General features: G+C 35.2%; 1 protein-coding gene across 4 annotated transcripts; it reads right to left on the reverse strand.

The window, feature by feature from the left end:
* Positions 1–796: 796 nt before the first annotated feature.
* On the reverse strand, positions 797–11,089 carry scel (sciellin). Of its 4 annotated transcripts, none has more exons than XM_042494814.2 (23): positions 10,956–11,089; positions 8,976–8,998; positions 8,240–8,297; positions 7,937–8,026; positions 7,787–7,819; positions 7,582–7,653; positions 7,420–7,482; positions 6,700–6,771; positions 6,539–6,607; positions 6,386–6,442; positions 4,938–5,006; positions 4,781–4,828; positions 4,640–4,675; positions 4,474–4,548; positions 4,314–4,370; positions 4,172–4,222; positions 3,584–3,652; positions 3,397–3,450; positions 3,210–3,278; positions 3,056–3,124; positions 2,792–2,900; positions 1,337–1,439; positions 797–1,213 (listed from the first exon to the last, which is right to left on the reverse strand). In XM_042494814.2, exons 2-23 carry the CDS (start codon positions 8,983–8,985, stop codon positions 1,197–1,199), a joined length of 1,350 nt encoding a protein of 449 aa, XP_042350748.1. In that variant the 5' UTR covers positions 8,986–8,998; positions 10,956–11,089; the 3' UTR covers positions 797–1,196. The 4 variants fall into 4 exon arrangements, with proteins under 4 accessions (XP_042350748.1, XP_042350747.1, XP_087939562.1 ...); XM_042494813.2 differs by having other exon boundaries at positions 4,314–4,373; XM_088083436.1 differs by having other exon boundaries at positions 3,056–3,121; positions 4,314–4,376.
* Positions 11,090–11,359: the final 270 nt, after the last annotated feature.

Below are 11,359 nucleotides of genomic sequence, written 5' to 3' on the forward strand. Positions count from 1 at the left end.
CTTAACGATGTGTTAGCTGTTGCTGTCTGTGGGAAAATGTCTCATTGTAGCAAACCAGTGATGGTTATTGAGAAGAACTAAAGAACATTTAAAAAAAATAATTAAAAAAAATTGAAAGATAATAGAAGACAAAAGAAAAAAGCTAGCCAAAATTTTCTATAGAAAAATTCTAACTATGACTATAATTACTATTACCATAATATCATATTGTAAATAATGTCAGAAAATTTAAAGAATCTGTAGAAGCACTTAAAGAACATCACAACATAAACTTTGTTCCTCTGCAGGCTGATGAAGGCGAACTTTCTGCAGCTTCAGTCTCATCTTCTTTCTCTCTCTGCTTCGGACAAGTCATCGGTGCCACAGATGGTCCAGTGGTTAAGGACGGCGACCACCAATGTAGAGGCAGCTTTAATGCCGGTTAATACCCAACCTGAGGTATGTCACACGGGAGTGCTTGTGATGAGTGAATGTGGGAGTCAAATTTCAAACCTTGTTTATGTTTCGCATAAGTTTACGAATTTCAACTTTTAAATTTCTGAATTACAAACATGGACCACCGCAGGAGGTCCACGTTGAAAATTCAGGGAGTACATGTGAGCCCTGGAATAGAATAGAACCTTAAATATTTCTACATACATTTCCTACATATACATTTTGACATCTGAATGGTTTCTGTCGCTAAAAATCAGTATTCATAGTAAACATACCCCAGATTGCTTCTTCATAGGTATTATAGAGTAAAGCATGATACAAACAAAGAGCAGGGCACCTTAAAACCAAAAGAATTGACAAGTTTGGTGTTTAAGATATGTTGATTGCCTTTATTGCACACAGAAAAAGCCCCCGGCCCTAAGTCGTAATTGTTGTTTTTATATTAATATCTCCATTTCACGTTACACACAAGAATCCCCCTAAAAGGCTGCAAACTTAAGAGAATATCAGATGTGCTAACTTAGTTATATGAAAAGAGGTGGATACAGAGAGCAAAGCATGATGTCAACAAAACCATTACAGCTAACTGCAACAGTGTGTGCAGAGAAAACAGTTATAATGCAATGTTTGTCAAAACACCCAGAATGTTAGCTCATAAAAACACAAGTAAAGGAGAACCCATGTCACCTAAAACTTATCAAAAACCACAATCCATTTGATTTTGAATCACTTGTCGTCTTCAGTGAAGGCTCTGGAGAAACTCAGCGTCGCCATCTCTCTGTGGGGGAGAAAAATTTTTAATTTAATTAAATTTAATTCAAGGTGTTTTTCAGCAAATAAAATACAACAAATACATATTTGTGATTTGTGAAGATCAAAAACTAGACTTTTTTTTTTTTACCTCTGATGCCCTCAAAGCAGTTCTCGCAGTGGACCGCCTGTTTGTAGATCCACAGGCTGTCTCCAGCTTTCATATTACCCAGAGTGCTGTGACACACCTGACACTGCCAAAACACGAGGAAAGAGATAAATGCTGAGCAGTCAGCTGCAAACTTAATGATAACATCCTGTTGCCTGTGTTACATGTTAGGGGTTAGTTATTTACTCCAGCCTTACGCTTAAGTATATTTTTCAAAATCATTTACTTCATTACTTCCATTTCATTCAGATTTATATTCCACTTCCATACATTTCAGGGGGGAAATTTTGTGCCTCTCACCCCACTACATTTATCTGACAGCTGCATTACTGCAAATTAAAGACTGAACACACACACACACACACACAGGTGTTTTAAATTACACTGGCTGATTAGATGTCTTGCTAGCTGTAATTTGGGTAATTTGCAGGGAATGATCTTAAACTTTTTCACATGTCATAGTAGAAAAAGCTGAGGTGTAAATATTAAAATGAATGATGTTAGAGTATGGAGTGATAGATTGTTTTTACATAGGATAAATACTGACTTTAACCCTTGAACAACTACTACACTAACTACATTATTTTTCTTGTGCTGTGTTCAGGCACATTTAACAAGCTATTAAACCTTTGATACCTGAAAAAATGGTTAAATTTCTTTCCAAAGTATGGGAAAAATAATAATAAGCAACTTCACAAGAAATGGCCTGGAATTACAAAATAATAATAATAATAATAATTAAAAGACTAATAATAATAAAAATAATAATAATATAAATAATAAAATCTATAAAAGGTGACAAAAATGACCTCAAATTATTATTAGATATTATCAAAAAAATAGAGAAAAATAGAAATGTCAAGAAAACTGTATTTTTAATTCTAATTACATTTTTAAAAAAATATGTTGCAGAAATTTCTGTTTATGTTTTTTGTCAGAACCTCGTTTAGCTCATTTTCTTGTTTGTTTTTGTTTTTTAGGCCTTTTTTATGCCTATTTTCATATAATTTTCCAATAACTTTTTACTAATTTATGTCTTCAGTTTTTTTATTTCTTTTGTCATAATTTTCCAATAAGTTTTTACTTATTTATGTCTAATGTTTTTGCTTCTTTTCAGATAATTTTCTCATAACATTTTACTAATTTCTTGCTTTTCTTTCAGGTAATTTTCTTACTGTTTGTTTTGCTTTTTTTCCGGTAGTCCTACTACTTTATTTCTATTATTATTATTATTTTCAGCCAATTTTCTCGTAACTTTTTACTAATTTCTTGCTTATGATTTTATCAGGTCATTTTTGTGTAACAATTTACTACTTTATGCTAATCTTTGGGCTGAAGTTCCCCATCACCCTCTTGTCATGTTATTTAAAGAAATCATGCCAATTTTTCAAGGTTTCAAAGGGTTAAAGGAAAGAGAAACAAAACTGGTGTGCTCACTTTAAAGCAGGTCGCGTGGCAGTTGATCTTCATGTCATCCAGGACCATCTTGGCATCACCTGTGAAGGGCTTATGGCAGTAGCTGCACAGATCTTTCTCGAGCACCGTCCTGTAAAAGGAGTTATTTTTATTCTCTATGTTCATTCTTGCCTTTGGAAACAGGCAGAAAAAAAATCTCACCCCATATTAGCTACTACGCATGTGGACTGAAAGCTCTTGGAGAAAGTTTTTTTCCATGTTAGCATGTTTTTGCACTTTCCTTACCTCTCAGCAGGTGCATACACACTCTTTGCGGAGGATGAGTAGACTGAATCAGTCACGTCATCTGACCTGCTGTGAGAGTTACACAGTTATCAGTTTCTACAAGAATCATGCTTTACTGTTATGTAATATTTGTTAAATAAACATCATGGGATACCTGCTGCTCCTGTAGCTTTTTGAGCTGTAACTGGTGATGGAGGGACTGGTGATACTGCTATACTCATAACTGCACAAAGACAAAATGAACCACAGATGATGTGAGATTTAGAATTGTTCTTATTTACTGCACAGTGAGAGAGAAGGAAAACAAACATGACGTGAAGGCTGTGCGTGCTCTCTCTTACGTGGAGTCTGGTCTGGTGTAAGAGTAGCTTCTACGGTCGCTGGTGTAGTCGTCGCTGTGCGTGCAAACACAGAACAGATTAGAGACAACAGAAGGACTGCGGTCACATTTACGTCTGGTTTCAAAGACACCCCTGAAAGAGGTGTTTTGTTGAGTGTGAGAGATGTTGATAGGAGTCAAATGATTACCTGGGTATTGTGCTAAAGGTGTAGGAGGTGGTGCGGCTGGAGGGAAGATCGTCAATGAGCGAGCCGTAGCTGCGTGTCAAAGTTGCATAGGATTAACTTGGATATGGACATTGCTTTTATGGGTCTTTATAAGGTCATAACTCAAGACATCATGTTATAATTTGAATATTAGCAAGACATGAACATCCAAAACAATTTTCTAGCGGAGGACCCCCAACCCCCTCTTTCTGTAGGTTTTGTTTAAAAAATGAATAATAATAAAGAATATCGCACTTTGAAATGTAAAGAAAACTTAACTGATTTGAAATGTGTTATTGTTCTTTCATTTTATTTGAGGCCTACACTTTTTAAAAGCTTGAAAGCAGAAGTGTAGTAGAAGTAGTAGTATTTTAATTAACTTTACCTTAATAAAAATATTTCTATTTTATTTATTCTTGATAAAATTTATGGGCATTATAAAATCTGTAGACCGCTCATATATATATATATATATATTACAACTAATTTCAATACTCTATCAATATATTGCCACCTAATCTTGAGTGGTTTCTCTGTAAATGGCATCAACCCACATATTGGTGTGTTTACCTGGCTGTCCTGCGAGTGATGGACGGTGATGACAGAGTTGGGCTGTCTCCTCTAAATGGCATAAAAGACAATGTCAGATAAAGTGGAAAAATGTACACACAATAACATTACACAGTCTCAGTCATTTAAATCCAACACTCACCCTCTGCTGCTCTCCAAGGTGATGATCTCTCTCTTTGTGATGCTGCTGCTGCTGCTGCTGCTGACACAATGACAATGTGATTATATCACTGACATTTGAATAACATTCTTGTATTCTTGTGTGTATTTTTTGTGAAAAAATAATCGCTGAAACATCTCACCTGAGAAGAGACGGAAGACTAGATGCAGATGTAATGCCTTTAGGCAGCAGGGTGTCGTACAGGTCATCCTCAGCCCTGTAAACACAACAATAATGTTAATATAGCGAATTCGAGTGAAATCCTTTCTTTCACTCATTTCAAAAATATTCATGAATATTTATCTTACATGGAAGAAGTCCTTGTTGTGGTTTTAGTCTCACTTCTGTAAATAATAAAATAATTAAATAAATCAATATTTTGATCTAACTAATTATCGAATATTTAATGTAGCCATCACTGTGTAAAAAGTTGTCCTGCAGTAACTCACCCATTGGTGCTGCTTCTCACTGTCACAGTTTCAGTACTGGAGATAGTTCTTTTGCCATAAACAAGAAAATACACCTTAATGCAGTATATAATTATGGATTTCCTGGCGTTATTATCAATATAATTCATTTTCCAGGCTTGATGAATAAAAGTATCACCTGTCCAGTGAAGAGTAATCATCCTTGGCAGATGAAGGGATGAGTGTCTTGAAAAGTTTGTCCTCCACACTGCAAAGAAATATTGGTTAAATTATATTGTATTGTATTATATTATATTATTGATTATGAATTCAACTTTTTGTCTCTAAGAGGAATAACATACTATTTGTTGTTTAAAAAATTACCTAGTCTAACTTTAATACACAAAAGACATCATTATAATTTTGATAAAAATGTCATAATTATATCTGTCCTTTATTATTCTGGCTCTACGGCAGAGACACACAGTGAAGTGGGCACCAGGCAATGTAAAACCACACTCACACACCAGTCACACACCTCCATTTAGCTTACAGTACATGTCTCTAGAGGTGGAGATGAAAATTCATCATGTAAGGGCTCAATGACGTTACAATATATCAAGAATAACCTTTAAGATGTTGTAGTTTTAAAGCATAAGGCCAACATTAGTCTGTAGTTTTCTTTTTAATTGAAAAAATGCATGAAACCAAATACTTTATCATTTCTCTGCCCTGTCTGAACCAGTCAGCTCCGGCTGACTGGTTCCTACTGAGGATGTAAATATTCCAGACTATTCTCAGGCACTGTTTGTACTTTATGCACCAGAATTAACTTATAACCCACATGTCAGTGAAGGCTAAAATGATGTGACCAGTGCCCTGACGGGAGTAGTATAAAGAGTGTAAGTCTGTGTAAGTAGGGAGGTTGGGGTGGTGGATTGGTCAAACAAACGCAGGACTTTCACCCAGCAGACTGGTGTTTGTGTTGTATAAAACCAAGTGAACTTTGACTTATTTTAAGGTGTGTCTTCACATCATGCTGCTCAAACTTATTTCTTGTCCTCAACCTAACCTACATAACATAACTATCCAAAACCTAACTGTAACTTGATGTTACATATGTAATGTGATAACGCCCAAGCATGATTCCTTTTTTTCTAAACCTAATTCTATATTCACATAGATTTAGGCAGACAGTAGACGTCATACGGGATATGATGAGAGCAGGATGGTAAAATTGGGTGAGCATGGGTAAATGGTGCATTTGTTGGGGACTGTTTTCAGTGGTGGACTGATACACATTTGGTGCTCAAGTGATTTTACAGCAACAGGTTGTTGTATGTGTGAAAAATAAACTACAATGCCCATGTTGTTGTATTAAAGGCTCTGGATGACGCTTACTGTTGTTACTTGTATTTGGACCATGGAGTACAATACAAAGGAGTAAGATGTGCTGTTGTATTGCTGTAATGTAGCTTTTGTATTTTGATGGGATTTTTTGGATTTAAAAAAATACAGAATATCATTACACTTATACTTTAATATTATCGATAAGAAAAAGTACTTTTCTCTAACAACTGGGATATAATATCACTAAGACAATACACAACCTCCCCTGTATTATACCCATAATGGGACGAAACTCACTCAGTATCTGGGCTGCTTTTCACTATCACAGTTTCAGTCTTGGACACAGTTGTTTTGCTGCAACGAAGAAGATATTACAGAAAATGATCAGTGATTACATGGCGTCATTATTAGTGTAACTGAGTTTCTCGGTTTGATGAATGAAAATATTACCTGTCTACAGGTGAGTAATCATCTTTGACAGACGAGGGGATGAGTGTGTCGTAAAGTTGATTCTCCGCGCTGCACAGAAATTCATGTTAAATTGTAAGTGATGTGTAGGTTTAAATTGCACTGCAATATAATTCTAATCATACATTTTAATAATTTCTTACTCTTTATTGCTGGTAACAGTCGTCTCAGTCACTTTGGTTGTTCTGGAAGGTGTGAAGTTTGTGTATTGTGACCTATGTGAAAAATGAGAATCAGTCAGTTATCACTTTATAAGTACTTTGTACATGTACTCCAGCTATTTTATAATTTTACTGTTGTATGTTTTACTCCATTACTGCTCCCACAACTTTCAAGTAACCCGTGTGGCATGTTGAATTTTTTTTTTTTGGTAATAAAAGTTCTTTAGCTAAAACAATAGGGGCTTAGCAACAAAAATATACAGTATACTTTACTTTCTATGGGAAAAGATTTTCAGCAAGTACTTAGTGCATCCAGGTAAAAAGTGACAAAAAAATCAGATAAAATGTGTTATTATTCTGAAGTGAAACCAGCATGTTTTTAGGATACCAGGTGCCATAAAATCATGACTGAGTGATGTTACAGACTTACATTTTTAGTATATCACCATTTAAAAACAAACAAGCACATTTTACTTTACCGGCTGTGCCATTTTTAAAAGCGGGTTTCTTGGTAATCTACCAAAAAGTGTCCCATATTAACTGACTTCACCCTAAATGTATTTGTATAGCAGACGATACTAATGAAGGCTAGTTTTACAAAATTTTTCTAATGGAGTATTTTCACATTTTTGTACTGGTACTTTAACGTAAGGTATCTGAGTAATTCTTATAACAGTGATTATTATAAAAATATATTTTTACTCTCTGCTTGAAGACTGGACCCGCTCAGTGAACGTCTTGGTGGGAGATTTAATCACAGGGGATCTGAAAAAGAAAAGAAAAAAGAAATGACAACCTCAGTTGTCATTAAAGAAACTCAATGTGTGATATGAAGTTACATATTAGTGCTGCAATATTCTCTACCTAACACTCTGGGAGGTGGTGATGGTGGTCTCAGTGGTTTTCCCGTCCTTTGTGACCGTGGTGGTTGTGGTACTAAAGGAGAAGTTATATGAAAGAAATTTAGAAAATGATTAGGTGTTGCATTTTTCACCTGTTGGTTTGGTGCAAGTATATGTTGACTTGGTTAAAAGATTGGAGCACAAATTAAAGTGTTCACTGTACAAACCTGCTTTTTGGCTCATCCTGACTTCCGCCGAAGCTGCAATGACAGATATCACAGTCAAAGCTTCTGCAATTCAAGTGTGTCTAAAAACATGACGTTATTTTTAAAAATCAAAATGAATTTGAGCATTAAGAATGGTTAATGAAATCATACATCTTGCTGACAGATTGCACATATGATGTCTTGCTCGTAGTAACCTCGTCGGTTGGGTTTAGAATAGATGTGCCATAGTTTGGGTCTCGGCTGGAGAATTAAAAAAAACAACAACAGATTAGTTTTCTCATATTAACAGAGATGATTCAAAACTGTGACACACAAAATGAATTTAAAAGGAGGCATTTTTCCTTTTAGATGTGGTAAAACTGAGATATGAATTACAAGTCACACCCAACAGTTGTATTTTCTGCAGTGTGTGTTTGGAATATTGTGTTTCATCCGTTTTTTTAGATGACTTACTCAACGTCTTCATCCTCATCATCTGGTTTTCTGATCCAGCTGTTGTCTCTAAGCTTGCCTGCAAACACAACAAAACTTGAGTTACTCCCACTCCAATATTCAAAGCTGTCACAAATATTTTAAACGTCATAAGTCCACGTTGTTTTAATTCAATTTGTTGACTTTTAATGCATTAGTTTATGTCTGAATGTTGCACCCTTTGAAGCTCCTCTTACCCTACATGCATGGTATCTTTATTTTCAGCTACAACTCTGATTACTCAATTTGACAATTTAACAAGCTGCTAGAAATCCAAATGACACAGGCACTTAAAAAAATGCACAAATCTTTACTCATAATCACTCACAATATTATTATTCTAGTTCTAGTTTGTAAAAATGTTTCACTATTTATACAAATACATACAGCAGAGTATGAAGGCTGTAAAACTGTAGTACTTTCCATTAACATGTTTGACTTGCACCGATATGAAAAGTGCTTATCAAGTTAAATGAAGCCATTGATGTGACACAATGGAATTGTTGCACATATTCAGAGATTAAAAGATTTTATTTGTCATGTAGTCAAAAAATATGTGCAATAAAATGCAGGGTTGCATACTCTGTGCTAAAGACTAGTGTGCAATGATTAGAATAAATGGTGAGTTCAAATTAGAGATAAAAAAGAAAAATAAAATGTCAAAGAGGAAAAAAAAGTAACACATAAATTAAATTGTTTGACATTTTTCAGTACTTACCGATGGGCATTTTGTAGCTTCACCTGTGAAAGAACAAGAAGGGATTAGTCACATAATGAAATACTACACAGTATATCTACCACTAGGTGGTACTGTTTGCTTTTTCATACACAGTGTTGTACCTGAGGTCTCTACACGTGTAAAATCAACTCTAAAAGCTTAAGAATCCATGCCTTTATCTACATTTATGCCATTTGTTCTCCTCTTAAGCACTTCCCCATCAGGTTGGTTTTGTGAACATGTCATGCTGGATTTGTCACTGTACCTGTTTGTCATATATCAAACCAAACTTCTGCTCAACCCCACACTCAGCGATTAAGCCCTAAACTGGTTTGTCTTGATCTGTACCCACATGAAGACACACCCACCCTCCATAACACACCTTCTCTAAACACACGGTTGTCAGCAAAAACAGAGGGGCGTACCGTTGACATGCCACTAGCTATTGATAAAGACCGTGCCCTTTCAACTACCCGCAAACTATAGCACAAACATTTCCATACCAGCGACATGAGGCGGATAGATTTACTGCTGTGATGGACGTTATAACAGGAAATGCAACATTTGTACAAATATCAGCCACACAATTATATGTTAGATGAATGCTTATAGCCATAAAACACTGTATTTATCGTTTACTTATGTATTATTATGGCTTGTGTGAGGTAGTTGATGGTAACCAGTGGTAACCAAGTAATAATACATTACTTGGGATGATCTGTACTTTACCTGAGTTTTTGCATTTCTGTCAACTTTCTCTTTTCTCCACTACATTTCCTGAATGATATTTATACTTTTACTCCAATACATCTTTCCAAAGTGTTTTAGTAACTTACTATAAAATAGGCAAGGAGGGAGGAAGAAAAAAAGGGACAGACAAATGACTGAAGGGATGGAAAGCAAAGATAAACTGGATTTTGTTCTCTAAATCCTTTAAGTGGTGAAAAAAAACTTGTTTGTCTTCAACTGTAATGAACGCTCCATTTTTAAGGTAGTGTATATTACAAGAAAATAAACTTTACTTGTACTTTACTTTCATCACTTAAGTACATCTAGTATAATAAAATTACTTTTGATACTTCAGTACAGTAAATATCTAATGCTTTAAAACTTTTACTTAAATAATATTCTAAAAGGTGAATTTAACCTCTCCTAAAGCCATTTTCTGGTAAGATATGTGTACTTTTACTCAAGTGTGGCTTTAAGGTACATAACCCGCCACTGACAATGTTTTGAAGTACTAAAACTTTTCCTGAAAAACTTTGAGCTTCCTGAATTGTTTAGATTGCCGTCCATCGTCCAAAATAAATTCTTAAGAATTTTAAGATAGATTAAGTACAATTTCTTGTTTTTGAGTTGAAACTTAGAGAACTTATTACTTTGTTCTTGAGAAATACACCATAATAGTCCAAATTTACCGTCCAATCACACTGGTTCTTAAATCAGTTCTTATTTGTCTTTCTACAGTTTGCTTGCAGTGCTTTGTTGCTATAGTATATCATGTGGCAGATCAGATCAGATCAGAGATCCTAATGTCGTTAGACTGCCTTGACTGAAAACCAATAAGGCAGTTAAACACTTAATAAAAATGCAAATTCTTAATGTTTGCTGAGCACCATCAACATTCAAAGTAAAAGGTTCATGTTACGCAGAAAGAGTTAACAGCGAGTTTGGACATGAAATCCTCGAGTGTGTGTTAGATATGTCGCTGTCTATAATGAATCAGTATATCAGTAAGACGTACTGAACATTCGAATTCTCAAGTTAAGTGCACAAAAATTTAAAAGTATACAAAGTCACATCACATCATAAGATACGTTAGGGTTTTGTTTATGTTTTTGGGGACCTTTTAACCCCTGTGTCTCAAGAAAATCACTTAAAATCATTATATTCCTTTCTAGGCACTTTTTAAAAAATCTGATATAATTCTACAAGAAAATGGAAACTGACAAAGTATCTGGTAAGAGACAGGGTACATACCTCCACAGACGGATCACAAACAGAAAAAGTTAGCTCTTACAAAGGCTCAGGTTGTTAACCTGTCTATAACTCAACAGTTTGCAATCACGCCCTTGTCATTCCTCCTGTTTTTAACCTTAAGGGAGGAGATTCTGTGGCCACCCAAGGGAGTGGCCTCAGACAACAATCACTCTTACATTTTTCTCTTTTCGTCGTCACCATTTATGCCATAATAATTGTTCAGCTGTCTTGTTTGTAGTTTGGAATTAGGTGGAGCGCTGAAGGACCTGCAATTCAACTTAGGTGACAAGGAAGCAGAACAAAAATAAGGGTGTGTGTGCCATTTGACCTTCTGTAGCTTTGAAATGAGTGAAATGAGTTAATGGACACACTAATATCCCCTTTTAAACACTTAACCCATATTT

This window comes from Plectropomus leopardus, chromosome 10 (genome assembly GCF_026936395.1).
Source record: "Plectropomus leopardus strain MGB_pleo_1.0 chromosome 10, ASM2693639v1, whole genome shotgun sequence".
Classification (NCBI taxonomy): Eukaryota; Metazoa; Chordata; class Actinopteri; order Perciformes; family Serranidae; genus Plectropomus; species Plectropomus leopardus.

Coding starts and splice junctions, on each gene's coding strand:
- scel (XM_088083435.1), bottom strand. Junction 3,125..3,209: donor AAAAGCTACAGGAGCAGCAG/GTATCCCATGAT, acceptor TAACTCTCACAG/CAGGTCAGATGACGTGACTG. Junction 1,440..2,791: donor GCCACGCGACCTGCTTTAAA/GTGAGCACACCA, acceptor GTGTTTTGGCAG/TGTCAGGTGTGTCACAGCAC.